The following is a 27,872-nucleotide window of genomic DNA, read 5'->3' as shown; positions in this document are numbered from 1 at the left end:
CGAAGTCGAATTCCTTCGGTGCGATAAAAAAAAAAGAAGCCCCCTTGTTGTATATCGAGAGCCGTCACTACGCACACACAGCAGAAGTTGGAACGGGCAAAGGCGAAAACCTACCAAATAGTGCTGTGGTGCTGAACCGTTCGGCAGACGAAAAGTGCGTGCGTGCGTGCGTGCTTGCGTTACTGAGTGTGTCCGGCGGAGGAGGTACTCCGCACAGGTGGTGAAAAAGAAACAAAGCCGTGAAAGTTTGCGAAGGGTGCTTGGATTTGTCGACCGAAGACGGCGGCGACCCGTTCAACGACAGGAAGAGGAATTGTGTGTGCGTGTGTGCGTGTGTGTGCACTTGTAAGAAAGGCACAGACGGTACAGAACAAAGTGTGTTGTGCGGGGTGTGAAAGCGTTTGCGCTGTTCTACAGCGTTTTGTGCGTGCAAACTAAACAGTTGACCAGCGGCAGCCCATCAACACCACCAGCATGGAGTCACTGATTCCGATCGTGAACAAGCTGCAGGATGCGTTCACGCAGATGGGGGTGCATATGCAGCTTGACCTGCCACAGATTGCGGTGGTCGGCGGCCAGTCGGCAGGAAAATCGTCCGTGCTGGAAAATTTCGTCGGAAGGTCAGTTGAGTATATACAGTAGCAGTAGTGGCGATAAGATATGCAGCAGAGAGTACGAAAAGCGTGTGAAGGGGGGAGGGAAAAGTCGATGCTTTTTGTCGATTCATTCATTACTCATCCTAAAACACCACCACCCTCCCATCCAGCCCGAGCTGTCAACGATTGATCGTAGCGAAAGGGTTTTCCCAGGGTTTTTTTTTGTTGTTTTTTGCATAACATGTCTTCCTCTTTGCGGGGGAGGCGATTGTGTATCCCTTGTTGTGTTTAATCCTTCGGCCCATGTAATGTGAGAAGGATGGTGGTTCCTTCATCCCATGCTCAAACAAGAGAAGAGCGCGCGCACACACACATACACGCGCGCAAGACTGTGAAACTGACGGAAGTGTCATTGGGGCGAGTTTGAAGGCACCTCATCAAACATGATTCACCTATTCCGCCCCGCGAATGTGGGGTGTGGGATGGATTTTCAGTCGCTACAATTCGCATACGTTCGTGGAGAAGGGGGAGGGCTTTTTTTTAAAAACGGGGGAGCTGAAATTGGGGAGTCTCCTCGTACGTTTTGGTGTGCTGTGTGTGAGTATGCATTGTACTGTGTGCTACGGAACAAACGGGCTGACCGTACACGGTTTATGTGCGACTAGGATAGCGCAAGCGAGAGAGAGAGAGAGAGAGAGAGATGAGAGACAGAGAGGGCACGTACGAAAGAGAACAAAATGAGCAGGAGAGCGAACTGCGTGCGATAAGACGAGCGAGAACAAGATAGCGGGGAACCTTCTTCGCGAAAGAGCGCGCGCGGTTCCATGCCCAGCCCTCCCACCCATATGAGCGGGTCTAGCGGCGGGGCACTTCTTGGGGTGTCACCCCGTGTGTCGTGTGTGTGTGTGTGTGGAAGCTATCAGAGGAGTCGAAAAATAATCGATAATAGAGTGGACTTTTATCGAGTAACCGTCCGCGCGTCCTACGCTCTGTGCTCCGCTACATTTCGAACGAGCACCGTGCACACCTCCATTGCCTACACACGTCCAAAGGGGGCCAAATAATGATTTTTCTAACCTCCCCCCCCCCCCCCCAAAAAAACAACCATAATTGAAGAACCAGCAGTTTATGGAGGCGGCGGCGGCGGCGGTGGCACCCTTATCTAAAGCTCTACGGGTCGTTTCGGAGGTTTTACTTTTTCATTGCCTCTCCCTCCCTCCCTCTCTCCACCGCCGTCGTCATACTCTGAGAACAGTGAGCATTGGCGTGCTCTAAAGTCATCGGTTTGCTCACAATCGTGCAATGTGCACTGGGATGACCTACCAACACCATCCAGCACAGATGCAAACGCGCACACAGAGCAGTGCTGGTGGAGCGAAACATCTGAGCAAATACTCGTCGTCGGCACATGGAGAGAAAACTCCCACAGGCGTCGCATGACGGTCGGTGAGCTGTGACGTATGTGCGCAGGCAGCATGTGGGGGGAGGGACCATGGTGTTGGAAGTGAAAATATTTACACTTTTCTGCCCTTAATCTAAACCCCCGATCGTATGTTCCTGCGTAAGATGAATGCTATCTTGTACCAGCAAATTACAAAACAGTATTTAATGCAATCAGTGTGGTGCCCTTGTGTTAGCGTAGAACCTAACCGCGTGTCCTTCTGCTCTCTCATATTCTCGCTCAAATTATTTTGTTGTCTACTCACAAACGTAACCCCCCCCCCCCCTCCTCTATCGGAGCACCACGGGAGCAGAGCAACGCACACTTGTGCACCATCACGTCTACGTGTATATCTACAAACACTTCCGCTTTCGTCCTTACTTGCGCGTTAGTAGTGGAGCTTGCAGAAGGAAGAAAAAATTACATAATATCCACGATAACGGGTGAAGACGACGGGAAGGTGGTTTTGCAACTGCAGCGCGTTCTTTTCCCACATTCGTTTGCGAGTGTTGCGCTGCTGCTGCTGCTGCTGGCGTATGTCCTTCGAAACACCAGGTGGAGTGAAAGAACGGTGGACAGGAAATGACACATTCTCGACTAAAACTCGAGTAGGAGAAGCTCATTTAACCATGACTAACGTTTAGCATCACTTCGCATCATGACGTGATGCTGATGGGGAACTGCGGGCAATCGACACGACACGGGATATGGGGGATACACAGCTTTTCCTCCCTCGATTACGGGCAGGAAACGGAGGCACATTCATTACGAGACGACTTGCAAGATAGATAAAAACACTTTTCGATACGAGATAGGCACACACACAATGAGCATTGCTGTTCGACAAACAGCAGGGACCGGGCAATATGGCAAGCTGCTGCTGTTGTATACAGCGTGTACAGTTAAATGGTGTGTTGCGTTGGACACTATTCAGCAACAAAGATGCATGTCATTAGTACTAAAACTTACTACACGTTATCATTCGTATCGGATTTGTTATTGATTTGGTGCTTTTATTGTTCCATTACAGAGATTTCCTCCCCCGAGGATCCGGCATCGTAACGCGACGACCATTGATTTTACAGCTAATCAATGGAACTGTGGGTAAGTTGGGTTGAGTCAGCGAAACAAAAAGGCAACAAATATATACCATGAGTTTAATATATCATCCTATGTTGTACCACAGAATTTGGAGAGTTCCTTCATCAGAAGGGTAAGAAGTTCTCCAACTTTGAGGAGATTCGGCAGGAGATCGAAGCGGAAACCGATCGCATTACCGGTAGCAACAAGGGTATCTCAAACATACCGATTAATCTTCGCGTGTACTCGCCGCATGGTAAGGTGATGGCTCAGTTCATCCATAGTGACGGTTTAGTAAAAAAATGTTCCTTTTTGCGTGTTCCATTTCAGTACTCAACTTGACGCTTATCGATTTGCCCGGTTTGACGAAAGTACCGATCGGCGATCAGCCAGCCGACATTGAGAACCAGATCAAGGGCATGATCTTTCAGTTCATCCGCAAGGAAACGTGTCTGATTTTGGCCGTCACGCCCGCCAACACCGATTTGGCCAACAGTGATGCGCTCAAGCTGGCCAAAGAGGTCGACCCGCAGGGAGTCCGGACGATCGGTGTCATCACCAAGCTCGATCTGATGGACGAGGGAACGGATGCGCGCGATATTCTCGAGAACAAGCTGCTGCCGTTGCGCCGCGGCTACATCGGCGTGGTGAACCGGTCGCAGAAGGATATCGAGGGCAGAAAGGACATCCATGCGGCCCTGGCCGCGGAGCGCAAGTTCTTCCTGAGCCATCCGAGCTATCGGCACATTGCCGATCGGCTCGGCACGCCGTATCTGCAGAAGGTGCTCAATCAGCAGCTGACCAACCATATCCGTGATACGCTGCCGGCGCTGCGCGATCGGCTACAGAAGCAGATGCTAACGCTGGAGAAGGATGTGGATCAGTACAAACATTTCCGCCCGGACGATCCAAGCATCAAGACGAAGGCTATGCTGCAGTAAGTTCAATGCGCGCGCAAGATCGAGGGCGGGGCGAAGCGAACGCGTGTTGGTTTTAAATGGGCGATTCATCTGCTTTGTCTTCCAACAGAATGATCCAGCAACTGCAGTCGGATTTCGAGCGCACAATTGAAGGTTCCGGTTCGGCGCTAGTCAACACGAACGAACTTTCTGGCGGTGCCAAGATCAATAGAATATTCCACGAGCGATTGCGTTTCGAGATCGTCAAGATGTCGTGCGACGAGAAGGAGCTGCGGCGTGAAATTTCGTTCGCCATTCGCAATATTCACGGTATTCGTGTCGGTCTGTTCACCCCGGACATGGCGTTCGAGGCGATCGTCAAGAAACAAATCTCCCAGCTCAAGGAACCGATCCTGAAGTGTGTCGATCTGACCGTCTTGGAGCTGTCTAATGTTGTGAGAATTTGCACAGACAAGGTATGGTTGGCTGCTTTCGTTAGTGCGGAATGAAGTATGTAATTTTAAAAATAAAACCGCCTTTCCTTACGTTTCCTTGCCAGATGGCTCGTTATCCGCGTTTGCGCGATGAGACGGAGCGTATCATTACTACGCACATTCGCCAGTGCGAACAAAAGGCCAAAGAGCAGATGATGCTGCTGATCGACTACGAGCTGGCCTACATGAACACCAACCATGAGGATTTCATCGGTTTCGCAAAGTGAGTGTGTCCGGGTGGGGGCGGTAGTGCTTTGGGTATGTCATTGAATGATTGTCGTTAACATTTGATTATTCCCACAGTGCTCAAAGCAAAACCGAAAATGCGGTCAAGACGGGCACTCGCAACCTTGGCTCGCAAGTGATCCGCAAGGGACACATGTGCATTCAAAACCTCGGCATCATGAAGGGTGGCTCGAGACCGTACTGGTTCGTGCTAACGTCCGAGAGCATCTCGTGGTTCAAGGATGAGGACGAGAAGGAGAAGAAATTTATGCTGCCCCTGGACGGGCTGAAGCTCCGTGACATTGAGCAAGGATTCATGTCCCGGCGACACACGTTCGGTCTGTTCAATCCAGACGGACGTAACGTTTACAAGGTAATATGTTGTAGAGCACCCATGAGAGTTGGTTCGGGAAGCATCAACGTTGAAGGTTTGAATTCTAAATATTGTTCTTTCTTTCCACAGGATTACAAGCAATTGGAGCTGTCTTGCGAAAGCACTGATGATGTGGATTCATGGAAAGCATCCTTCCTGCGTGCGGGTGTGTACCCTGAAAAGGATACTCCCGCCAACGGAGATGAGGTGAGTTTGTTGTTGCATTACATCCTGATACCAGTGGCAGAACAGTAACTCTTCTAACATGAACATTGTCGACACAATGACACTGTAAAAAACACGTGATTCTGAGAAGAGTGTAATTGGGTGATGATTTTTCAACATCAACTGCAAATTCGTGACTGATTTCATTCTATCTTTTTCTCACTTTTGCACCATTCGCGATCATCGAAGACGGAAGCGGAGGTTGGTTTAATAATTGTTTTATTAAATAATCTGTTGACAGAGGTTGTTCCCCCCCCCCCCCCCACATCCTGCTTCCAGATGGGTTTCTACTCCACTTCCTTTACAGCACAATATAGATGTTTCCGTTGTCATGTCTGTCCCTAGTAGCACATTAATCAACACACATTCTCTTTGCTATCGGTCCAACACATCGGTCACCGCTTAAAATTTGGTCAGAGGGTTAACAAATTTAGCCAGTCCACAACGGACGATTTGTAAAATGGGGCCGAGCATTCCATTGGCTTACTCTCCCGCGGGTCGTTTGCTTCAGATGAAAGTTATTGCCTTACATATCCGTCAACCGTTTAACGAGTTGTTTGATCGTTCGACCTGTTAAATTGTTTAACTCATTTCAGAAATTGCTATCGCATCAGCAATCTCTAGTAGATGATGTTAGTAAGACAGATACTGAAGTACGCAGTAATGTATTTATGAGATGTGTTTTCCTTTGGTTTTGGATTGTCCTCATTTTAAATTCTACTTCAAATAGCTCAATATCAATTTCACCTAACACTACAACGATGATCCTACCAGCTATAACATTAGTAGGACTACATAGAATATGTTTTCTTTACATGTATTGGACTAATTTCATTGATTATAATTAGAAAATATTATGAATATTATGTTTTTCGTAACAAAACAGCTGCTGAGTACAGCAAACTAATATTGTATAGCGAAAATGCGTTGTTTCATATATCGTTTTTATAACTTGGTTAACTTATGGTTGAAATGTTTGATATTAAAAGTACAATGTTTGATCATCGAATCAAATTGGCACTATTCTATGTGTTTATCATCCTCTGTATCCCTTGTTCTCTCTTACTCTGAAACACACATCTGTAACATATACTGATCAGTTTCGGGGGAAAATGTAGTAGTGCGGTTGTTGCACTGTAACACTTTTTCCTTCAATGTGTTGCCAGACGGTTTGGTGGTTTGGCTTAGTGTGTGCTGTGGTATTTTTGCTTCACATGTTTTGTTACTAATGAAATGTAAGCAAACCTGCAATTAAGGATGGTGCTTTGGTTTGGATTTCACAAGCTAATATAATTATATCGCCGAGTATTAGATATAGACATTTAACATGAAAATGCGTTCCAATTCCCACAGGAGAGTGGAGGCGAAAGTGGTCCAACTGGACAGTCCCTTGATCCGCAGCTGGAGCGCCAGGTAGAGACGATACGCAATCTTGTCGAATCGTACATGCGCATCGTCACCAAAACTACCCGTGACATGGTTCCGAAAGCTATTATGATGCTCATCATTAACAATACCAAGGATTTCATCAACGGCGAGCTGTTGGCGCATTTGTACGCTACCGGCGATCAGGTATGATTGGGATTGTGTCTAATGTGCCAGTTGGAACATTAGAAGAAGGAAAAAAACGACGGTATTTATTTATTCTTCCAAACCCAAAGGCCTCGATGATGGAGGAAAGCGCGGACGAAGCACAAAAACGTGAAGAAATGTTGCGAATGTATCACGCGTGCAAGGAAGCGCTGCGTATTATTGGTGAGTAGTAGCATGGTCATGCTAGGGGTTGCTGTCAGTGTGTTTAATCTTTCTCTGGTGCTTGTTGTCATTCCCCATTTTAGGTGACGTATCGATGGCTACCTTCTCTACGCCCGTACCACCACCGGTGAAAAATGATTGGTTGTCGAGCGGTCTCGACAACCCGCGGCTGTCTCCCCCGAGCCCGGGCGGTCCGCGTAAAGCTGCACCACAGCAGCAGGTAAGCGTGCCATACCTTGCCCCGCTGTTTCGTGCTGTCTGATCGGGCGCGGACGTTCAAGCGATTGTTGACTCGATGTTGTTACTCTTTGCTTTTACAGGGTTCGCTCAGCTCTATGGGAGCTCCGGCTGGCCGGGGACCACCACCAGCACCTGCTAGTGCTAGGCCGGCTCCGGCAATACCGAACCGACCTGGAGGTGGTGCCGCACCACCCCTGCCCGGTGGCCGTCCAGGTGGCCAGGCACTACCGGCACCATTGATTCCATCGTAAGTATTACCGTTTCCATGCTCGTTTATCTTTCTTTTGGTTTTTTGCTTGTTTTTTTTTATCTTCTATTTAAACATTTAAAACAAAGGGTGCTCTACTAAATGATCTATTTCAATAGCGATCTTATTTATTAATTTATGATATCATTATGGTTCTGTTGTAACTTTGTTTAACTTTGTACCCTTTCGCGAGGGATTGCCATTGCACTGTGCGATTCTATAGGTACACAGTTGTTCAGTGTTTCCGTTATGCTTTGAATCATTCTTCGCTTTGGTTTTACATTGTTTACGCTTAACCGCATCTGATTTACCGTAGGCTTTCTGTCGGTTCTGTTGCTTTTCTTTTGAGTAACAGTTTTGAAATTTACCGCAAGTAATATTCGTATTTGTTGTCTGTCTTTTTTAATTAACACCCTCCAAACCCAACTTTTACAGGCGGCGTTAAAAACTAACTAAACATAGCGAGCAAAGTAAACACACGAAACGTACACGTGAAAACAAATCTCCTTATCGTATGAAACATGCAATTTATGTAGAGATATATACATATTATACATATACAAAACATACGCATATGTGCAAATGGATCGTTAACTTGTAGAGAAAAGTATGCGGAATGCGATTGGCGAGTTAGTTTCAACAAAACAAAATAAAAGTTAGCAGGAATAAAAAAAACACAAAGTTTAAACAGGAATGCAGTCAATCTTACAGACAGGAAGGACGGTATCATCTACCGAACCAACACTAAACTCACACGGAAGAGTTAACTATCTCGTGTTTGATGATGACGGGTTGATCCAGTAAAACAGTATCTAAAAAAAAAAAAACAACAAACAAATCGTTACATTAAAAATTGTTCCACGCAAACAAACATTATGTATGGGTGGAAGAGTGAACCAAAGCAAGTATAATTTAATTTTGAGATATATTGTAAAAATGGCATCACATTTTTTTGTGCGAATTTCAACCGTGAAATTATTAAAACAACAATTCTGTTACTCATACGAACGGCAATCTCCCATTGCTTTTGATTAGCTCTGTCGCTCTCTCTCTCTCTAAAACAGTGATGCATTTTGAGGCATGTTATTGTTTAGCCGTTGTGTTATACAGCTTATTTGAGCGTTTGAAGGATACGTTTCATTGCGTGTGAGGTTTAACCCCTAGCTGGGCCTCCCTCATTGCCTCCCTTCCCTTCAAACGATAGAGTAATGTGTAAAGCCCGTTAGTTAGTTAGTTTTCATCGCCAGTTGTATGTGTTAGGATGCGAGTGGTGTAAATCACGAATCACAATCGCAAAGCAAGTAGGAGAGGAGTAGAGAAACGATGCACTTTCCATGTTGTTGTAATACGTTTATGAAAACTAAATCCAAATGTCGAATCCCTACTTATATACTTACAAACACGGAGAAACAATCATGCAACACTTGAAACGATCGTTAATTAGAGTATTGTACGTTAATGCTTCATTTTCCCATCTTCCCCATCACTTTGTGTTTGGCGACGAACACCACGCGCACGGTGTGACGTTCACTCTCCCCTTTTGCTATGCGCGCGCGCACATTATCATCACACACCCACCCACCCCACACACCGATCCAGGCGTCCGGGTGGTGGTGGCTCCGTTGCTGGCATGGCACAGATGCTTCCGGCCAGCACCAGGCAACAGATCAACCAGCAGGTCGGACAGGCCGTCACCAATGCCGCCATGAACGAACTGTCGAATGTGTTCGCCTCGAAGTTCAAGTAAAGTATTCCGCTTCCAGTGTGTGCATTTTCATCCCAAATTTACACTTGCTCTGTAATGTGTGTTGATGTCACCCGGGGAGGGCGTTGTGTGTGGTGAAGGGAAGGCGAGAGAAGAGAAGAAGAAAAAAACACACAGGACAAATCAAATAATTACACCTAAAACCATGACTTGGGCGCGACTAAATGCATACACCTCCTTCACTGCTACATGCCATGTGTGTTTCGTGCGTACTCCCGCCTATATAGCGCATCCTTTAATGCTGCAAATGTATTGCCGTTAAACTCCTGCGACTGTGCATGTCCCCATTACTATCGGTTTTTTCCCACCGGTGTGTTGTTACTTACGTTGTTATGACGGGGGCTTATTGTTAGGGTAAAAAAAGGGAAAAAACCGGGCTGCAAACACTAAACCGCTTGGCTGAAGCGATAGTCCAATAGAGTCTGGTTTATAAATAGTGCAACAAGCAGCTGGTTAATGCGTATCAGGATGCGCATCAGAAGCAAAAGGAAACATTCCACATAGTGTAGTACCACGTATGGTAAAGAACTTAAAATGGAGGAATAAAACACACTAACTACCAGTAGAGTATCAGTACAGGCGCAACCCACGCGGAAACATTCATTGTGCACTGCTAACCCCGATGGAAGAACGATTTTCATCCAAATTGCGTAATCCACGCTGCACCTGCACCGACATGAGGATAGCTGCAAAACATGTTGATGTGTTGATTGTGTGTGTTTGAACGCTTTAGTGTCTTTGTGTGTCTAGTTTTAAAATGCAAAAACAAAAACAACTGCACCCATCCAGTATGGTGCGCAACCCCGAAAAACAGAAGAGAATGAGAACAGGAAAGTGAAAATACATCAGCACTGTTGCTAATACAAATACAAGAGAAGTCTGCAGCATAGGCAAGGACTAAACACTATCCCTAAATAATCTAAACAAATCCACTCAAAATGTTTCATGCATTCTAAAAAAAAAAAAAACAAACAAGAACATGATAACCAACTATAGATGCACCAGCAAATAAAAACAATACGGCGAACCATAATTTCTTCTAATGTTGCGAATGAAGTACTAATGATATTAATGGGCGGCAAGTTTCACAGCGCACTTATCCTCCCAGTACGAAAATGCTCTGCGGAGTTGTAGTTGAAGTTTTCTCAGACAAAATTCATTCCTCTATCGGATGCCCACTAAAACCCGCAGCTTCGGGCTCTTTAATTATACCAATCCACACACACACAACTCATACACACGATCCATACGAATCAGAACGATGCATTGTTGGGTGCAACGACAAAGTGTGCACCTCCAGTTGCATCAGAGGTGGTATTCACAGCACACACACACAGGACAGACAGAAAATACAGAACAGGCGAGCGAGAGAAAACGGTACCAGTAAGAAAAAGACACAACAAAAATATTACAAGAAATGAATATAAATATATACATATGCATATATAAATATAGTTCAAAGATAACGTTGTTCACTGTTTGCGTGCGCGGATAATATTTAAAGAAAACGCTTAAAATTGTAGAAGTTTATAGAAACGAAGCTGTGAGCCGAGAACGATAGCAATGTAGTCGAAACCTAAGCAAAACGAAACACACACACGAGGAGGGAGAAGACCGGCCGCTAGTAACGATGGAGCAGGCAGGCAGAAACAACCAACAAATGTAAAAGAAGCGTTGTATATTCCGTATAGTTTAGTGTACGGCAGTTCCCGAAACGGTTTTGTTTTAAGTATTTTATTTCGTTAAACTCATACCACCCATACAAATTGTGCTTTGTATATGCATCCTATTTTGGGTTTTCTGTATGTTTAAAGTTTGAGCTTTCTTGGTTTACATTGTTACTTCCTAGTTGTGTAACATTGTAACATTGCACTTGTTTTTTTCTTCATCTTTTGAATCACAATGGACTTAAGATACGAATTGGTACGAATGTCTCTCTATTCTCTGCTGCTGCTGCTAGCTCAGCTTGAGTTCTTTCGTGCAATTGTTGGTTGCGCAGGCTCTTGTTACATACAATCTTTTCAGGCGATTGATTTTAATCAATGGCACAACAATAAGCCACATTATTATGGTGAAATCGAGAAACGTAGGGTTACAACGTATATAGGTCAATTAGTATTGTATCTGTTGTTATTACGAAGCCTGTTTAAATAATGAAAGGATGTGAGCATTTTCTCTTTACAATCATTAGCCGTAGCGACTGCAATGAGTTCCCTCAATCAGGACCAGAACATCATGGATTCAATTTCATTTGCTTTAGTTTATTTATCAACAAAAGCCCAGAAAAAGATAATGTAATTAATCCCTCTTTCAGGTTGCAGAATTGATAAAAAAAAAAAACCATTATTCCTGCTGACCTTCCTTACATTGTGGAATGGGCCGACTGTTAACATTTTATATGATACATTTTAAATCATCATTTTAATATCCTGTTTTTTATTGAATGCTTTTTTTTTTGCTGCGCCTATTTTTAATGTTGTGTTCAATAAGTCGGATATGGTGCTTTTTTAATTTAAAAAGTTTCACCCGAAACTGTGTTTTTCCTTCCAAACCCGAAAACCAATTTATTTTATGAATAAAAATGGGAAAATGTAGTGTTTTTGTAGTAAACAGAAAACAAACTATACTACCATTATGTTTAGGCTGGATATTATTTCCCCTTCTCTCTCTCTCACTCTAAATAATACTAGAGCTTCTAAATCTAGTAAAGCAAACCATTACAGGTCTTGAAAACACTTTCCTGAAGCTGGTTAATTATGTTAAAGGTAAACCCGATGCAGAATCTCTATTATGTCGTGCGTGTTATATCAGTTTGAATCCGCCATCTTCAATGAATAATAGGGCGCGTATGCAATACCAAACACAAAACTACGCGTACCAATAGCAAAAAGGCAAATCGATAAAAAGAAGAGTTAAACATACAAAACATACCATTTCATCAACATGCGCTTTGAAGAGAATGCAGAAGAAGAAGAAGAAAAAGAAGAAGAAAAGGAAGAAGGATTCGATACTTACTGATGTAAATCGAAAATGAAAGCAAATGAAACACACTCATAAACACTGACACACCCTCACACGTGAGTAAACAATGCAAGCAAAACATCAACATGTACCAACAGTACAGAAAAGAAAGGCACACAAAAAGAAAAGAAAAATGCATTCTCCAACATATATAAAAACAAACACACGTAATAAGCAACGAGCAAACAATGTATAAGGATGTGCGATAGACGTACCACCATGATGCAAGACAGGTGAAACAGATGAGAGAAGGAGAAAGGAACGAAACCAACAAAGCGAGAAACTGAAACAAACAAAACCAGAATAAGAACTATACATATTATATCTATTCTACGACAGAGAAAAATAAAGTATAACATAATTAATTGGAATTGAAGCTGGGTGCGGGATAATAATGGGATAATGGATGAAACGTTTGTGCTGTGTAACTCATTATTCGCATGTCTGTCCGTTCGTTCGTCTGTCTGTCTGTCTCAACTGTCTGTCTAACTGCTTCTACCGTCCTGTATGGGAGGCCGGCTGCCTGCCGTGAGGCGGTAATCGGAATGGTGATGAACTAGCTCTGCTTTGCTCACGGGTCGCCTGGTTGGTGGCATGGTGGTTTGCTGTCTCTTCTATTCTAACGTTCAACTAATGCTCCACACTCTGGGGCGCTCGGGGGATTCATTCGCTAACAATGTATGTTTCCATCTACTAGTTTGTGAGAATATGGGACTGGTTTGGATTGGGTAATTAATCTTTGTTTGTCCTGACTCGCATTACGTACTGCGTCACTTTTAACGCCTTTCTATTCTGTTTAACTACTATTGTATACATTTCCTTCATAATCGCAATTACCCACACGTCGCACTTGTATTTAGAAAACAACCATTTTTGTGTTACTCTTTCAACTCCTAAACTGACCCGTGTTCTGTTAAATTATTGTAGTCGACCTGCCCAGAATGCGCCACCGCGCCTACCGGACCGACCGTACAATGCCATGGGCCGGCCATGAACGTGACCATATATACATATATGCTTGAATGAGGATGTAAAAAGGTGCAAAAAACAGGAGTGTGATGAAGAGCATGATGGATTGTAAAACCAGAGCCGAGCAGTCGCCGTTATTGTGTTGTTGGTAGTAGCGAGAACTGTGTGTAGTGAGGTAATGTAAGAAGCGCCCGCTCCCGCTTGGTCCATGGACCAGAAACACAACTAACACGTGAACTATTTGTTAAGTGTATAGTTCCTTGCTTTTCCTTCTTCTACACTGCCCCCCCCCCCCCCCACACACACACACACACACACTCAAACATACCTAACACGGGAGTGGGTGCGCATAGTTGGTCTCACATTGAGCCACATCATCTTCGATCTTTGCGACCGATCATCAGCTTCTTTCTTTTCCTATCAAGCTTTGGAATCGATCGTGTCGCACCGATGCTTTCTTGCCTCTTTTTCAACCTTTTGCTCAGTACGGGATGATAAGTACGTGCAGCCGAAAGGGTATCGAAACCATTCCGTTTTGGGTCAAACAAACAACCTGCAAAATGTGGGCCAAAATATCGAGATAGACGAGTGAGTGAGTGAGAGAGAGGAGGGAGTTTAGTGTGGCGATTTATACAGGTTTAGTAGACGATTGTTCAGGTTCAGGCTGCTACAGGGTATAATTATGCTGCTGCTGCTGCTTGTTTTTAGTTAGTTAGTTAGAAAGGAATGTTAACTTATGAGGCCTTTGTGTACCACATGGACTGGATATCACCTGGTGGTAGGTAGCAGCGATTATAGGCTACGAGTATCACCGGTGCAGGCTGTACAGAAGTTTAAGGAGCATCCACTGTAGAACGGAAATAGCGTACGCATAGAACAATTCAAACACAGGGTATGCACGATACGATATTAGAATAGTGAGAATAATACATTACAAAGCATAGCCACATTTCGTACGGTACTGGTTGGTAGTTGGGCGGTTAGTTCCGCGTCTTGGCTGTCCCTATTCCAGTACTCACTAGCCCTCGCGACTCCCTTTCGAGCGATCGAACGGTGAAACAACACTAAGACCGACGAAGTATTAACGTGTTAGGGACATTTGCTTAGACTGTGCAGAAAGGACGATAAGAGCTAGCTGCTGCCCCCTCCCATCTAGCCTGGAACGATTTGCGAAATTAGCAGAATGGACTTAAGCTTAATCTAACAATTATTCTTCATCGAGCGCAATGGGCATTTCGGATGATCATCCCCCGAGTCCAGTCCGTCACACACATACACACACACACATCAAAGCTCAACACTATTCTAACGTGACTAAGTATTATTTTGTACATTTCTTGTCATATAATATTTTGTAAATAAATCACCCTGGATGGTGGAAAAAGCGAACGGTAGAAGAGTTTGCAATGCTCCTTTCCAGAACGGCGATGGCTGGTGGGCCACGTCATGTATTCATATTTTTCCAACGGACCAGAGATACCTTATCTATCGTGTTTAGTGGCTTCGATGCCATTCTTCTTCACACAAAGTACATATAGAAGTTTGCAGCACAGCAAAGAAGCTGTAATAAATAAGCCATGGCCGGACGTATGTAGTATACTCTTTTTTTCAACGGTTTATTTGTTGTTGTTTTATCCGAACACAATATTGTTTTCACATTCGTTTCTATTCGTTCCTGTTTACCAAGGGTCTTGTTGTTGCCTAAGTTTAATGTCTTATGTGCCCTGGCCCCACGCCTGCCACTGTCCTGCGTTAATATAAATGTATCCGTTCTAACCGTATCCCCGGAAGCTTCCACAACTTCCAAGTGTTGAGCGAGGGGAGGCGAAAAACAGGCTCAAAACTGTGCGCAGCATGCGCTTTGCTTCTCTTCGATTCGAAGAAGATTGAACAAAAAAAGAGAAAAATAAATACCCATTTTGACGCTGCATTCATCTGGCGCACAATCCTTGTAGCAGGCGCGTGGTGTGGTGGTGGTGATGACACGGGCTGCCGCAGTGGGGCGACAACCGGCAAAAGGCATGATGGCGATGATGAGCAAAGCGAGAGATCCGCCGCTCAAAAACCGCGCTTATGTCGGACGATGTGGTTACAGTTCCGTCTTGACGTACTTGTGCTTCAGCTCCTCGATGCGCTTGATGAAATCAGTCTTTTCCAGGCACCCGTCGCATTCCTCATCCCAATCGGAGAGAATCTTCTTCAGATCGCGCACCTTCAGCTTCTTCAGATCGACGGCATTCACATCGATTTGTTTGTCTGCAATCGAAACGGGAGCGAGAAATGGTGAGTGGAGCCGATTTGTGACGAATGTGGGATTGATGCCCACCATTACCCGTTGCTCTTACCGTATCGCAAATCACAGATTTGAGCGTCCTTCTTCTTGAGCTTCTCGCAGATCTTTTCGGCCGGCATGGACCAGCTGATCGGTTTGGACAGCTCACCCAAGATACCGGTGGCAGAATCTTCGACACCGCCAAGGTAGTAGCACTGTGGATGCGTGGCGCAAGCGAAGAGAAGAGATGGGGGAGTATAATTACACACACTCCGGGCGGGACCATTCCACGGGGCAACTACTTACGAAGCGCTGTTCCTTGTTTTTGGACTTCTTACAGAACGCCCGGAACTCGTCCTCTATCCGTTTGGTGTCCTTCTTTGTCTCATCCGACAGTGTTTCCATAAATGTGTTTACAGTCTTCACGCAGACTGGAATGGGGTCGACGTAGGAGGGAGACAGTGAGAGACAATTGCAAAACGTTCGTATTTTGAGAAATCGTTCTATTTTGCAACACACGATTGGTGGAGGATGAGAATTCTTACCTTCACAATCACCTTCCCGCAGGGCGGTACTGTGTGGGAGCAGGAACAGGATCAGACAAACCGTGCCCAGCAGCACTAATCGGCCGCTTAGAAACTTGCGTTCGGCCATTCTGTAGCTAGAATATCTCGGGAGGATGAATATTCCGTTCCTTAATTACAACGCTAGCCTCTTGGTTCCGCCCGGGGCAGATCTGTGTGCGTTCGTAACAGTGTTACGGACTCTTTTGTAAAACGGGAACCTCTATTGTGGCCTGTTGCTGCCTGTACGGTAGCGGTAGAGAAAAAGCGATCCGTGGCCAAAGCTGATTCGGTATCGTCACCCAGAACTCTGGTCTCTTCCCGGCTACAAATATAACGGAACGCCAAAGACGACGTGTACCTGTCGAATTGGCAGACAGCTCCCAAGTAGCATTTTTGTGCAGAGGGTCATACAAAGGACAGATAAGAGAGTCTGTTGGAAAGGGAGTTGTGTTTAGAAATTAAAGAAAAAGGCATTAGAACTGCCGCAAATTAATACACATTAGAAGTAGAAACTTAAAAAATATAAATAACTATTAAAAACAGAACGGTAATTTATACATTGCTTTAGTTTACCATTTTGTTTTTGGAAGGGCCTTTTTTGATGTCTGGAGACTGTTCGTAGTGGTGGGTTCTTATTGGAATTTCCAATTGGATGGAACGATTCCGTTCCTATCCGAATTGTTCAAACGTTCCGTTGCATACTTTGATGAGAGAGAAAAACAGGGTAATACTAAGTGCGTTTTCGAGGTGAACGGTCATCATTTTGTTGTTTCCCTTAAATTGTAAAATGTGCGTTTAAATGGTTAAATGCTCATCAATGTTCAAAAGGTATGTTTACTTAATAAAAATGACGATTAAGTAACAAAATAAAAGACATTTTTATAACAAGGTTCTATTATATTGCTTACCACAATATGCTTTACGCACTGTTTCCCGGGCCAGTTTCTAATGTGAACAGCATTATTCAACAATCGCGCGAGTTTTTTCAACAGCCCAGCTGTCATGAATAATGAGAGCTGCTGAAAAACATCTTGAAAGTTTTTCATAATGCTGTTCACATTGAAAACTGAGCCGGAAAACAATGTAATACAAAATGTTGCAAGCCCTATAACCACACAAAAAGACAAAAGAAATTGAAAAACCCGCCTCAGGACAAGTTAGATAAAAAAAAGCTTTTAGTACATCTGATTGCTGCAGTAATAGGTGTTACACTTTATTTTAAAGTACATTTCCGTCACATTATTCGTTGAAAAAAATGGTTTCGTGGAATGTGCATTACACTCAGATGAGCTTCATATCTGATTCCGTGCGTGAGAAGTGTTTGGTCATATTGGCCGTTCCAAACACTCGATGATGTTCCCTCAGTCGAACGGCATTGATCTGCAAACAGAAGAGAGCATTGACAGAGTTAAATATTAATTTTTTTTTTCTTTTTTAAACAATGAAGTGCCCTCTGTTACCTCAATGAATCCCGTCGACGAGTAGGGTGAAAAGTTACCATGCACCTCCATCGATGCCAGCTCTTGGTTGTACAAGGAGTGCATAGACTCTCGCGATGTGACCATAACTGTGGCGTAATACAGGCACAAATGCAGATGAGATAAAAAATGCGTTAGCCTTCCCCCCTTTGCCGCTTCTTACCGTGTCCCTTGAACATTTCCACCACCACCTTGCCGGACACGTGCTTCTGCGATTCGAGGATGCACTTGCGCACGTACTCAGCCTCGGGCGCGTACCAGTAGCCGTTGTACACGTAGTCCGCCATCCGATCGGCAAGATACTTTTTTACCCGCAGCACCTCCCGATCGAGGCAGTAAATTTCCAGATCCCGGTGCGCACAGTGCAGCACGGTTACGCCGGGCGTCTCGTAGACGCCGCGCGACTTCAACCCAATGTACCGGTTCTCCACGATATCGATCCGTCCCACGCCGTGCTCGCCGCCGGCCTTGTTCAGAAACGCCAGTATGTCCACCGGTCTTTCCATCGTTCGCCCACTGACCAGCTCGGTGACGCGCACCGGCAGCCCGGCCTTGAACACGATCTCGGCCACGGTCGGTGTGTCTGGGGCGCGGGTTGGCGATTGCGTTAGCTGGTACAGCTCTTCCGGTGCCGCCACCGACGGGTCCTCCAGGATGCCCGACTCGTAGCTGATGTGCATAATGTTCGCATCCATCGACCAGGGTGCTTTCGTGGTGGCACTCACCGGGATATTCGAGCGCTTCGCGTACTCCAGCAGATCCGAGCGGCCCTGGAAACGCTGGCAGAACGTTTCCATGCGCCACGGGGCGATGACGCGGATCGTTGGGCTGAGCGCGTAGCAGCTCAGCTCGAAGCGAATCTGATCGTTGCCCTTGCCGGTGGCGCCGTGCGAGATGTAGCTGCAGCCACGCTGCACCGCCACATCCATCAGGCCCTTGGAGATGCAGGGCCGCGCCAGTGACGTCCCGAGCAGGTACCGGTCCTCGTAGATTAAACCCATCTGTACCGCCGGCCAGACAAACTTTTCCACGAAGAAATCCTTCATGTCCTTCACCACCACATCGGCGGCGCCGATCTTGAGGGCCTTTTCGCGTGCCGCCGCAAAGTCCTCCGTTTGGCCCACGTCGGCCATAAAGCAGATCACCTCGTAGTCCTGCTCGAGCAGCCATTTCAGGATGCAGCTTGTGTCCAGGCCACCCGAATAAGCTAGCAAAACCTTTTCTTTGCTCATTTTCGTGAACTTCCGATGAGATAGCGTGTAGAGAATTAAAGCTCGACCGTTGATTAACCGTTGATGTTCGTTCACTCTGTTGGACTGATCTAGTCGGCAGCTGAGCGGTAACTGTGGCAACTTACCTACTACTGCGTGTGCTGCTGAATGGGTGTGTGCTCGTTGTTCTCGGCTATGTTCGTCGCGTACTGATAATGGCACGGGCCTGTTGTGACTTTCCCTCCCGAACACACCCCAAATACGTACACAAACCCCCACAGCAAATCGTGTGAGGATCAGCCTATCGCCCTGATCTCTGACCCTCCCCGGTCGCCGGTACATGCTTCCAATCGAGTAAAACGGAGTCATACCGTCCGGGAGATGCGAAAACCTGTGATGCGACGTAAACAATTCGAGTATTTTTGGTTCCCGGCCAGAGATCTGTTACGCGTCAAATCAAGTGCACCAGGTTAGATTATTTCAAGCAGTTTTATTTGCCCAATAAATGTGTGTGTGTGTCTGTTTGTGTGATTTACGTTTGTTTGTTCGTCTGTTTTGTAGGCTGTTGCTGTTGTTCTTACGGATTTCACTGGGCTGCTGAAAATTTTAATTAACACCCATGTTACTAAGATTCTTATTTACCATCTTTACCCGCCCGCAACTACTTGTAGCACAACACAGTATGTTTGCATTGCGTGCTTCTGTTTTTATCTTGTTTCATGTTTCACTTTTCTCACGTCCATCCACATTTGTTCGTTCGTTTGTTATAATCTCTTTTCCTCTACCATCCGTTTTTCTTCCACATTTTCCCCCTATTGCACACGCTATCGCCCTTTCTTGACATTTTATATTGTTTTAATATATTAAATCATTTTATAGCTTCTGTTTCTCGTCTACAATTGAACATTCTTCCACCTTTCCATGTCTGCTATGCTCACTGGCAGCTGATACCTCCTTGCATTCGCGCTAGTGCGAGCATTGATTGGGAGCCGAGAGGGGAACGCGCAAACACAAACCACCTTTCGCCCCCCGTTCCTTCCTCGCCACCCGAGAGCGCGCGTTCGGGGTTTGCGAACGAGAGATAATTTCATTATCTATTGCTATTTTCTTGACTCAATTAATCGAGCTTTTTCTTCTCATCGAGTCCGACTTCTCAGCCGGTCGACATCATATAGACAAGTTAGACTTTTGCATCATTTATAGTTTAGCGTTTAGTTTTGCGTTTCATGTTGCTGTAATCTTTTTTTTCTTCTTCTTTAATTATTATTCCTATTGTGTTTAATCGGCTAATGGTTTCTAATAGGATTTTGTGTCTCTTAATGCTTTCCAGAAGCTCAGAGTGTGTGTGTTAACAAGAATGTGAAATTCGGTTAAAAATTAAGCCTTTTCAAAAATGGGGTACGGTTATATTCTCTCTCTCATCTTCTGACCTGCCATGTATTTGGACGTTAGATGTTTTTGTTTTTGTGGAAGGTAAACAGGTATGGTTCAGCTGTTTTTTTTTTATGTTCATTGTGGCTGTCTATTTGCTTAATGCAGCAGTGTTTTGCCGGGTGCCGATTGAAACAGAAACGCATTCGAGGATGTAATTATATGCAACGAGCACAGCTAAAAGTTCAGCCACGAGCAGCTTATCTGACCGAACGATGAAAGCTTCAGATGGATGTATCGCATGTTTGGAGATACAAAACTATGTTCACTGTTTCCGTACAGGATTCGAGTCGAGAAACGAGCATCTATAATAAGCTACAAAATGTACAACTGCGTTTCGCCGTGAATGAATAGAAGCTCTTACGTTTTAGCAAACTACCTGTGCAAGCATCGTAATGTTTATTTTGTGTTAGTTAAATTACTGTTTCATGAAATCAAGATTCTAAGAGAGGGATGTATTGGCATGACCCAATATACCACACTTGCACGAAAATGGAAACAATCCGTTATAAAGGCAGCTAATAGCTCTTGGGAGAACCTCAAAAAAACAGAAACAATCACAACAACACGACGGAGCTGTGGGACTTTTACAGTACACCCCCCTTCCCTGCTCATGCCACGCCACGAAGGTTCTTGTTGGTTGTTTGTATTTTGTCTATACATGCGCTTCACTGGCGTCTGGGCCAACCGTAATACCTTCCAACACACTAACTGTTTTACTTTTCTTCACGTTACGCTTGTTCCGTTTCCCCCTTTTGCGACTTTTATCAACTTAGAGCGCTTCTTATGTTTGATAATCATTTCGTTTGGTTCTATGCTTCAGAGAGTAGTAGTAGTAGTTGTAGAGCATTATCATTACACCAGCGGGTGCGAAACGGGTTTCCGAAGCGTATATAAATCTGTTTAAAAATAATTAATTCAAAACTATATGGCATTTTGCACAACTCTCGCGGCGCGGAGTGCGTGACCGTTGAGTGTATATTGAGTTATAACTATTGATTATATTTCCTTCTCCTTCGCTGGTGGCGTGTAGTGCCATCGGGAAATAATAATAATAATAATATGTAATATACGGCGCGGAGTGTGGCCGTGACAACTATGAACACCTCTTTTTTTTGGATCATGCTTCTCGCCCCCATACATCACTAAGCACACTAGTATTCAAATTATACATAGCTTCCATTAATCAGTATGTACGTGTCAAAACCATATTCCATCGTTTGTATACAGTAAACTACTAATATATTGCTCACAATGGTAGAAACCAAAGCACAGTCGATACATACTCAACAGACCAAAAAGGAACTACACGGAAGTATGGAGAGAAAACAAAATAACGTATAATAATAAAATGAACACGTTACGTTATAGCGCTCAAACAAACACGTACGCGCTCGGTTTGGCTTCGTGTGGGGGGTGTTCATTCGGGTGACTAGCGTAATTCGAAGCAGAATGGAGGATGATTCTCGACCAAAATCTCGATTCTCTTATAGGCGACACTCATGGCAACACGTTACGATTGCATCAAGCACCACCAGCAATCCACGGGCTCGTGCCTTTGGTAAGGATTAACTCGTATGTTGCATTTTGCTTGCTGTGTAAAGTGTGAAGTGTGCCCCACTGACTTAACCTTCCAACGGTCTGAGAGATGGCATTACTAACCGAGGCCAGTATTGGAATGTGCGCGCCACTGTGTTATTGCACGAGAGCTGTGAGCCTGGTGGTGAGAAAGCACACTGGATCATACAACGTTCTTACATCAAATAGATGACTCTTTATCTAAAGAAAAAAAAGCTGAGTATTATTTACCACTTCAACGGGACACCGAAACGTCGACTGACTTCCTCCGGAATCCCGTCGTGTTTTCTTAGTTTCTCATATAGAAAGAGCGTTAGAAAATTGTTACGACATCATAACGGCGTGTGTGTGTCGTACGACGAGGTGAATAAAATAGTAAAGTTGATTACAGTATTGCATTTCCCGAAAAAATAGCACTGCCCGCCAATGCTTGCGCGGGGCAGATGCGGCATAAAGGAAACCAAATACGCAAGCAACAAAATCACATAATCAGCATCAAAACGTGGCGTACGATAACGACGAAAACATAGTTTTTAACCCGGTGCGAGCTAACGCGCACCGGAAGCCCTTAACTTCTACACACTAATAAATAGCATCGTGGCGGAACGCCGCCACCTGTGTCTGTGCTGTCCCGCGGTTTGGCTGCAGCGAATGTTAGCTCCGCAATCCAGTTTGTGTTAATCGAATAGTAGGTATCTGCTGCTATCCGCGCTGGACTATTCCTCTGTCGTAATTCTTTGCGCAAAATTCCCCCGAAGTAAGAGAGAATACTTCCTGTATGTGTGTATTCTCTTAGTTTTGTTTACTATTCTGCTAGCAATATAAGGGCTTTGAAATCGTGTACAAATTACCTACACATCATCGACCCCGTAACGACGACGACCGGCACACATGAGAAGAGAGCACACGGGCGTCGTGCGCGGAGTGCAGAGACGTTCCACCGCGGCACCGCAATCGGTGTGGGAAGCGTCAGCGTCTTTCTATGCGATGCGCTTACGTCGGACACAGCACCTTGAGAATGTAGTCCGTCAGCAGTGTAGGAACGGTTGGACTGTCCTCGTTGATCGCTTTCAGTACTGCAACGGGAACCACAAAACCGGGGATAGTGTGAGCATAAGCGATTAGTGTATTATTAAGGGGTTCGAAAGGGATGCTTACTCTTAATCAGCACTTGCAGCGTTTGATTATCGGGTGTACTGTTCAGCTGGTAAGGGATGACCGTGGTCAGATACTTTGGATCCATGCCTGAGGGAATGTAGCCAAAAGTCGAGAGAAAGAGACATTCAAAGATTATGTGGGGATTGTAACAAAAAAAGGTCATCTTCCAGCTTGCTTTCCAACGCACTACTTACCCGAACTGTTTGTGGCACCGGCCGATCCTTTGCCCCCTGCCTTTCCCTTCTTCTTTTCCACGTGGTACTGGCGGCGACGGTTCTGGACGGCCAGCAACAGCGAGATGAACGTGTTCTTGAGCTCCTTCTCGTACTCCAGCTCGTCGCGCAGTGCCAGCTCCGAGATGAGCGTCTCGGAGAACTCGCGAATCAGCACCTCCATCTCCATGTACAGCTCGTTTAGCTGCGTGATCGACAGGGAGCGCAATTCTAGAGCGAAACAAAAGGTACGTTTAATTATGCTGTCCCAAATGTTGCTTCTTTGCCCTGTTCCTCACTTTCTTCGTACAGCGGTGAGCCGAGCACTTCCTTGGCCTTCTCAATTACTTCATTCTCGAGCTGCCCGTCCTCCGACCCAGTCTCATCCATGATGTCATCGATCTCCTTGATCACCTCGTCCGCCGTCTTGATCGGTTCGTTGTCCGCGTGCAGGCCGCCGAGTATGAGCGCATGCATGTCGAGATCGCTGGCGACCGCTTCGTCCTCCGAGCTGAGATCCTGCAGCAGCTCATCGTCCGGTGTGCCGGGCTTGCGCATGCCAAGGTTCAGCGCCGGGACGTGCATCTGGCGCGCGTACGTTTTCGACCAATCGATCGGTAGAATGTTGCCAAAGTTGCCCGTAATAGTCCACCACATCCTGTCGGAGGTTGAGAAGAGCGGTAACCATGGGTAAGAAGAAACGTATATGCGAGGGAGGAATTAAAACGTATTTTGCTTGTGAATGCCCAGCGCAATTGCAGTAATGATGTTGGTTGAAAGATAATAAATCATAAGATTAAATCCATTTCGTTACAATCCTCCTGCGTGTGTAACACGGGCTGGGCATAATAAATCTGTGTGCCACACCAGGCAGTAGTGACCCATTATGACGAGGAGCTTTTTTAAGGCTCAAACACTGGGGCTTCTCCCTCAATGCTACTGGCGTATTGGACATCCATTATCCGAATACTGCATCGCCCCAATGCCCAATAATTGCTGCCACTGGTTCAAGGTCGCGTGGCGCACTGACACATGAGCGTCGCTACGGAAGCTTCGTGTTACACTTCCTTCTCCGTAACTGGGTCTTGCAGTTGTGTCACTAATCCTTTCTATATGCGTTCGCGTTCGGTGTGTGTTTTTTCCCCAATGTCGCGGACGTTATGCTAACGATTCTGTCCACTAAGGAATGCCTTTTGGCATTTGAAAAGTGCCAGCTTGGGGGGGAGTGTTTGTGTTTCTGTTTTTCTTAACATGACTCATGGACCCATGCACCATACGAGCACCGTATGCACGTGTTGAGCATGTGTATCGATTCGTTTCTGGACGGTATGTGTATAGTAGTAATAGAGCGGTCCTACTATTAATTTATTCAACGTAAATTACACTTTAACGCTTTCCGCGTTACGGCATTGCTTTCTTTTTACAATGCGAACGAGCTATGGAAAGGAAGCAAATAGCATGATGTTTTTTTAAGAATAATTCTGAAGACTTCATGCACTGGGTATTTGTGTGCATGAAGGGGTAAGAAAGAGGCAAACCAATCGGTGCAAACCGAAAGCCTTCGATGCATGTTTCATCATCAATTGCAAATGTGCAAATGATGAACTGTTTCCAGCTCTTGCTTGTGGCGTATTACATAAATAAAAATTCAAAACGAAAAGAGTTGAGCCAAATAGAAAAGGCAGAACCGCACGAAGCCTATCGTTATGAAGCCCATTCGAATGCGCCATCAATAATCAACCATACAGCGCTGGTGCATGAGCCCCAATAATGCACAAAAATAGCACCAGTTTGCCTATCAATGTAATCAACGTGTTGTAGCGGTTAGACGAAAAAAAACATAAAATACAGTGTGAAGATTATTGATTTTTTTGTGCAAATGCTTCTCCGGACTACAGGGTGGTGGTGGTGGATGTTTGTTATAAACATATGACAGCGAAAAGCCACCAAACATTGAACACACCGTCAATCTCACCATAGTAGGCCCAAAACGCGCAGTGCGTTTCCCTTGCTACGCAAAGTTTGTTTGCGAAAGGTTTTTCTTTTCTTTTTTATGTTGTTATTATGCTTGCGCAAACTGTCCGCTGGGGCGGGGGGTTGTTTCTCCGCCTTTACTCTCTCGCGATGATGAGCAGCAACGCGGCAATCGCTTGCCGATTGGGGCAATTTTATGACAACGGGGTGCCAAAACTCCTCCCCAGCTCGCATACTTTCTTCTTTTAGGGCTATAATTTTCTCGTGAAAAGTTCATTCAGACAGTAGTTGCGAGAAAATGGTCCAGCCGCCACGAGTCGCTGCCGTACGCAGCGCTTCCTTTCGCTCTGGCTGAGGATCCAAGACCAATGCATTTGGGGGAAGCGGGAGTCTTGGTTGGGGCGGGGACCGAATGGATGACGCTCTGTCCGTGAAATAAAATTAAACTGATGACTAATTTGCTTCAATCACTCCCGCTCGACCACCGCAACCGGCACGGCTCGTCTGCGTAAAAATGCTGCTACGTGGTGGCGGTGCTATGTACGCAAGAGTGTGTGGTCCTACTGCGGCCTGCCCACAACCCCAGCCGTCCCCGGATTTGCCACCCACAACGGTCACACTTACTGGCACTCGTTCATGATTTCCTCCTGCGAGCGGACCTGCACCGGGGCCAGCTCCTCCACCGACTGCTCGTAGTTGCCGAAGCATTTCGTGATCTTCTCGTCGAACGTGTTGACCAAATCCTCCAGACTGCCGGTGAACGCTTCCGCAAAGTCGACGTTGTCTTTGATCGGTCCCACCTTAATGTTGTTGTTGTTGTTGGCAGTGGTGGTGGTGGTGGTGGTGTTCGAGTCGCCCCCACCCCGCACCGTGTCGTCCCCGAGCAGCAGGTTGTCGTTCAGCTCGTTCAAGTCGTCATCCTTCTGGTTCTGCTGCTGCTGCTGCTGCTGGTTGCCGTCGAGCGAACGGAGTGATTCTTTGAGATTGTTCAGATTCAGCGTGTCGCTGATGGTTACGGCCGCCGTTTTGCCGTTGGCCACATTCGAGGACTGGTAATCAACCGGGCCCCACTCGTCGCTCTCCTCGAACTGTGCCAATGGTGCCTCGAATTTGAGTTCGGCCATCTTATTAGCCAGGTCCCGCATCACTTTTTCTTATTGCGCAAAACTACACACTCGCGTCGAGAGGGGAGGGTGGGGGGGGGGTGGGGAGGTTGCAAAGAGAATGGCACACTAACACGGGCGGAAGGGCAGAACGGGGGGTGGTGGCAAGGGTAGCACTGTTCAATAGACAGCAATTATTTCTTTTCCGCAACTTGGAATGTTGGTGGAAAGGGGGTTGCAATCGTTCACTAAAAGGTAGAAGAATATCACAAAATACACACACACGCACACACGTTTTGCCTTCCGCAAGGGGACACACACCGCAACCCCAAACTTTCTCTCTTCGGCCCGCTCGCACGCCCTGCACAACCAACACTCACGCACAGCCACAAATGGGCCCTTTTGGACGAATCGAAACCGAACCAGCGGGAGGGCTACGCTTCTTTATCATCCGCATACGACACGAAAACAATCCAAGTGGCACTAGCTTTTTTACACCTCTCAACCTAGCCCGCGACACCACAGCACCAGCAAGTCCCCAACAGAACAAAGCACCAAACCCAGCGCAGTAGTGAGAGCGATTACGCCGCGACGAAAAGCACTATGTCGGTCGGTCGATATCGCAGTACCACGGGTAATGTTGTTCGTTTTTCCTGCGTGTTGAAAATTCTGCACCAAACCACCCTTCTTCGGTTGCTCCAATGTTTTGCACAGAGCAGTCCGGCGAGAGTTTTCACTTCTCCAGCGCCCGGCAGCGCGAGCGGGACGGAGCAAACCACTGCTAAAGGGCACGGTGGGCGAACCGTCGGACACTCAGCTGTCACTCGGGTCATATGACATATTGAACATACAATAAATTGGATGCATAAACATTGTTAAAAAGATTTTATTTGTTATATGAAAACATGTTTTTGTACAGTAAATAAAAATTGTGTGCCATGTTTGAGGAAAATATAGAATGAAAATAATTTTTAATATTTTCACCCTCTGTGCTACGCTGCACGTGTATATACTGGTCGTGTTGAAAAGTTCGTAGAAACAAAGCACATTTAACTTTTCTTAGTAAAAAAAAACATCGTTCGTTTGGAAGAAAACACAACAAATCAGCATCGCGCATTGTCCTTACAATTTTGCAATAATTTCCCTAAACTATCTCGCTTAAACTTACGTAAGCTGCAATATTAGCAGTTTTGAGATATAAATAATATGAACCAAGAATGAAAAGGACACCTTATTTGAGAATGATTAACCCTCAGAAACGAGCGATCGACAAACCCGAATAACATTTTTATATATTCTGTTCCTAGGGGGAAAAAAGATACACCGAAAGATGAAGTGCATCTAACGATACATAAAATCGAAACTAAATTTCAATCCCCCTTTTGCCGGCATGATGCATGCGCCACCGTTATCCGTTTCCCAAGCGCTGTTGTGATCCTCGCTGGCTGGTAAATATGCTGCAACCCCTAAAATTCCACTCCCCGCCCCCCTCCCTCCCCCCTAATGTAATGCACGTTCGATCGTGTTGCGCTGCTTCTTGAGCATTCTACGGGAAAAAG

At 45.6% G+C, this 27,872-nt stretch overlaps 4 protein-coding genes across 10 annotated transcripts; 1 reads left to right on the top strand and 3 right to left on the bottom strand.

Moving 5' to 3' along the window:
• Positions 1-59: 59 nt before the first annotated feature.
• LOC1272935 (dynamin) lies at positions 60-14,719 on the top strand. Of its 7 annotated transcripts, none has more exons than XM_061641795.1 (15): positions 60-620; positions 3,068-3,141; positions 3,224-3,373; positions 3,448-4,054; positions 4,147-4,492; positions 4,576-4,733; positions 4,814-5,108; positions 5,199-5,315; positions 5,930-5,986; positions 6,687-6,905; positions 6,995-7,088; positions 7,172-7,308; positions 7,409-7,575; positions 9,175-9,318; positions 13,289-14,719. In XM_061641795.1, the coding sequence occupies exons 1-15, from the start codon at positions 475-477 to the stop codon at positions 13,353-13,355; spliced, it is 2,778 nt and encodes a 925-aa protein (XP_061497779.1). In that variant the 5' UTR covers positions 60-474; the 3' UTR covers positions 13,356-14,719. The 7 variants fall into 7 exon arrangements, with proteins under 7 accessions (XP_061497779.1, XP_563079.4, XP_061497780.1 ...); XM_563079.5 differs by lacking the exon at positions 5,930-5,986 and adding an exon at positions 5,523-5,534; XM_061641796.1 differs by lacking the exon at positions 5,930-5,986.
• A 199-nt stretch (positions 14,720-14,918) lies between these two features.
• Positions 14,919-16,724, bottom strand: LOC1272937 (mesencephalic astrocyte-derived neurotrophic factor homolog). The gene is made up of 4 exons (XM_311862.5): positions 16,148-16,724; positions 15,909-16,033; positions 15,676-15,817; positions 14,919-15,586 (listed from the first exon to the last, which is right to left on the bottom strand). The coding sequence occupies exons 1-4, from the start codon at positions 16,254-16,256 to the stop codon at positions 15,420-15,422; spliced, it is 543 nt and encodes a 180-aa protein (XP_311862.3). The 5' UTR covers positions 16,257-16,724; the 3' UTR covers positions 14,919-15,419.
• Positions 16,725-17,356: 632 nt separating this feature from the next.
• LOC1272938 (argininosuccinate synthase) lies at positions 17,357-19,063 on the bottom strand. Its single transcript, XM_311863.5, has 3 exons — positions 17,810-19,063; positions 17,629-17,735; positions 17,357-17,548 (listed from the first exon to the last, which is right to left on the bottom strand). Exons 1-3 carry the CDS (start codon positions 18,876-18,878, stop codon positions 17,450-17,452), a joined length of 1,275 nt encoding a protein of 424 aa, XP_311863.3. The 5' UTR covers positions 18,879-19,063; the 3' UTR covers positions 17,357-17,449.
• A 264-nt stretch (positions 19,064-19,327) lies between these two features.
• Positions 19,328-27,091, bottom strand: LOC1272940 (fasciculation and elongation protein zeta-2). Its single transcript, XM_311865.5, has 5 exons — positions 25,835-27,091; positions 23,536-23,894; positions 23,219-23,467; positions 23,025-23,111; positions 19,328-22,942 (listed from the first exon to the last, which is right to left on the bottom strand). Exons 1-5 carry the CDS (start codon positions 26,353-26,355, stop codon positions 22,860-22,862), a joined length of 1,299 nt encoding a protein of 432 aa, XP_311865.5. The 5' UTR covers positions 26,356-27,091; the 3' UTR covers positions 19,328-22,859.
• Between the last annotated feature and the right edge of the window lie 781 nt (positions 27,092-27,872).

This window comes from Anopheles gambiae, chromosome 2 (genome assembly GCF_943734735.2).
Source record: "Anopheles gambiae chromosome 2, idAnoGambNW_F1_1, whole genome shotgun sequence".
Classification (NCBI taxonomy): Eukaryota; Metazoa; Arthropoda; class Insecta; order Diptera; family Culicidae; genus Anopheles; species Anopheles gambiae.
This window is presented reverse-complemented; position numbering and strand designations above follow the sequence as displayed.

What these genes read in the sequence shown, in the direction of transcription:
- LOC1272935 (XM_061641795.1), top strand. Translation starts at nt 475, where the DNA reads ATGGAGTCACTGATTCCGATCGTGAACAAGCTGCAGGATGCGTTCACG. An exon ending in TTAGTAAGACAGATACTGAA is followed by an intron (nt 5,987 to 6,686) that starts GTACGCAGTAAT and finishes CAATTCCCACAG; the next exon opens with GAGAGTGGAGGCGAAAGTGG. An exon ending in GGAAGCGCTGCGTATTATTG is followed by an intron (nt 7,089 to 7,171) that starts GTGAGTAGTAGC and finishes TCCCCATTTTAG; the next exon opens with GTGACGTATCGATGGCTACC.
- LOC1272937 (XM_311862.5), bottom strand. Translation starts at nt 16,256, where the DNA reads ATGGCCGAACGCAAGTTTCTAAGCGGCCGATTAGTGCTGCTGGGCACG. An exon ending in GCGGGAAGGTGATTGTGAAG is followed by an intron (nt 16,034 to 16,147) that starts GTAAGAATTCTC and finishes ACCCCATTCCAG; the next exon opens with TCTGCGTGAAGACTGTAAAC. An exon ending in AATCTGTGATTTGCGATACG is followed by an intron (nt 15,587 to 15,675) that starts GTAAGAGCAACG and finishes TTTCGATTGCAG; the next exon opens with ACAAACAAATCGATGTGAAT.
- LOC1272938 (XM_311863.5), bottom strand. Translation starts at nt 18,878, where the DNA reads ATGAGCAAAGAAAAGGTTTTGCTAGCTTATTCGGGTGGCCTGGACACA. An exon ending in GGAAATGTTCAAGGGACACG is followed by an intron (nt 17,736 to 17,809) that starts GTAAGAAGCGGC and finishes ATTACGCCACAG; the next exon opens with TTATGGTCACATCGCGAGAG. An exon ending in CGTCGACGGGATTCATTGAG is followed by an intron (nt 17,549 to 17,628) that starts GTAACAGAGGGC and finishes TTCTGTTTGCAG; the next exon opens with ATCAATGCCGTTCGACTGAG.
- LOC1272940 (XM_311865.5), bottom strand. Translation starts at nt 26,355, where the DNA reads ATGCGGGACCTGGCTAATAAGATGGCCGAACTCAAATTCGAGGCACCA. An exon ending in CTCACCGCTGTACGAAGAAA is followed by an intron (nt 23,468 to 23,535) that starts GTGAGGAACAGG and finishes GTTTCGCTCTAG; the next exon opens with AATTGCGCTCCCTGTCGATC. An exon ending in GCTGCAAGTGCTGATTAAGA is followed by an intron (nt 22,943 to 23,024) that starts GTAAGCATCCCT and finishes TTCCCGTTGCAG; the next exon opens with TACTGAAAGCGATCAACGAG.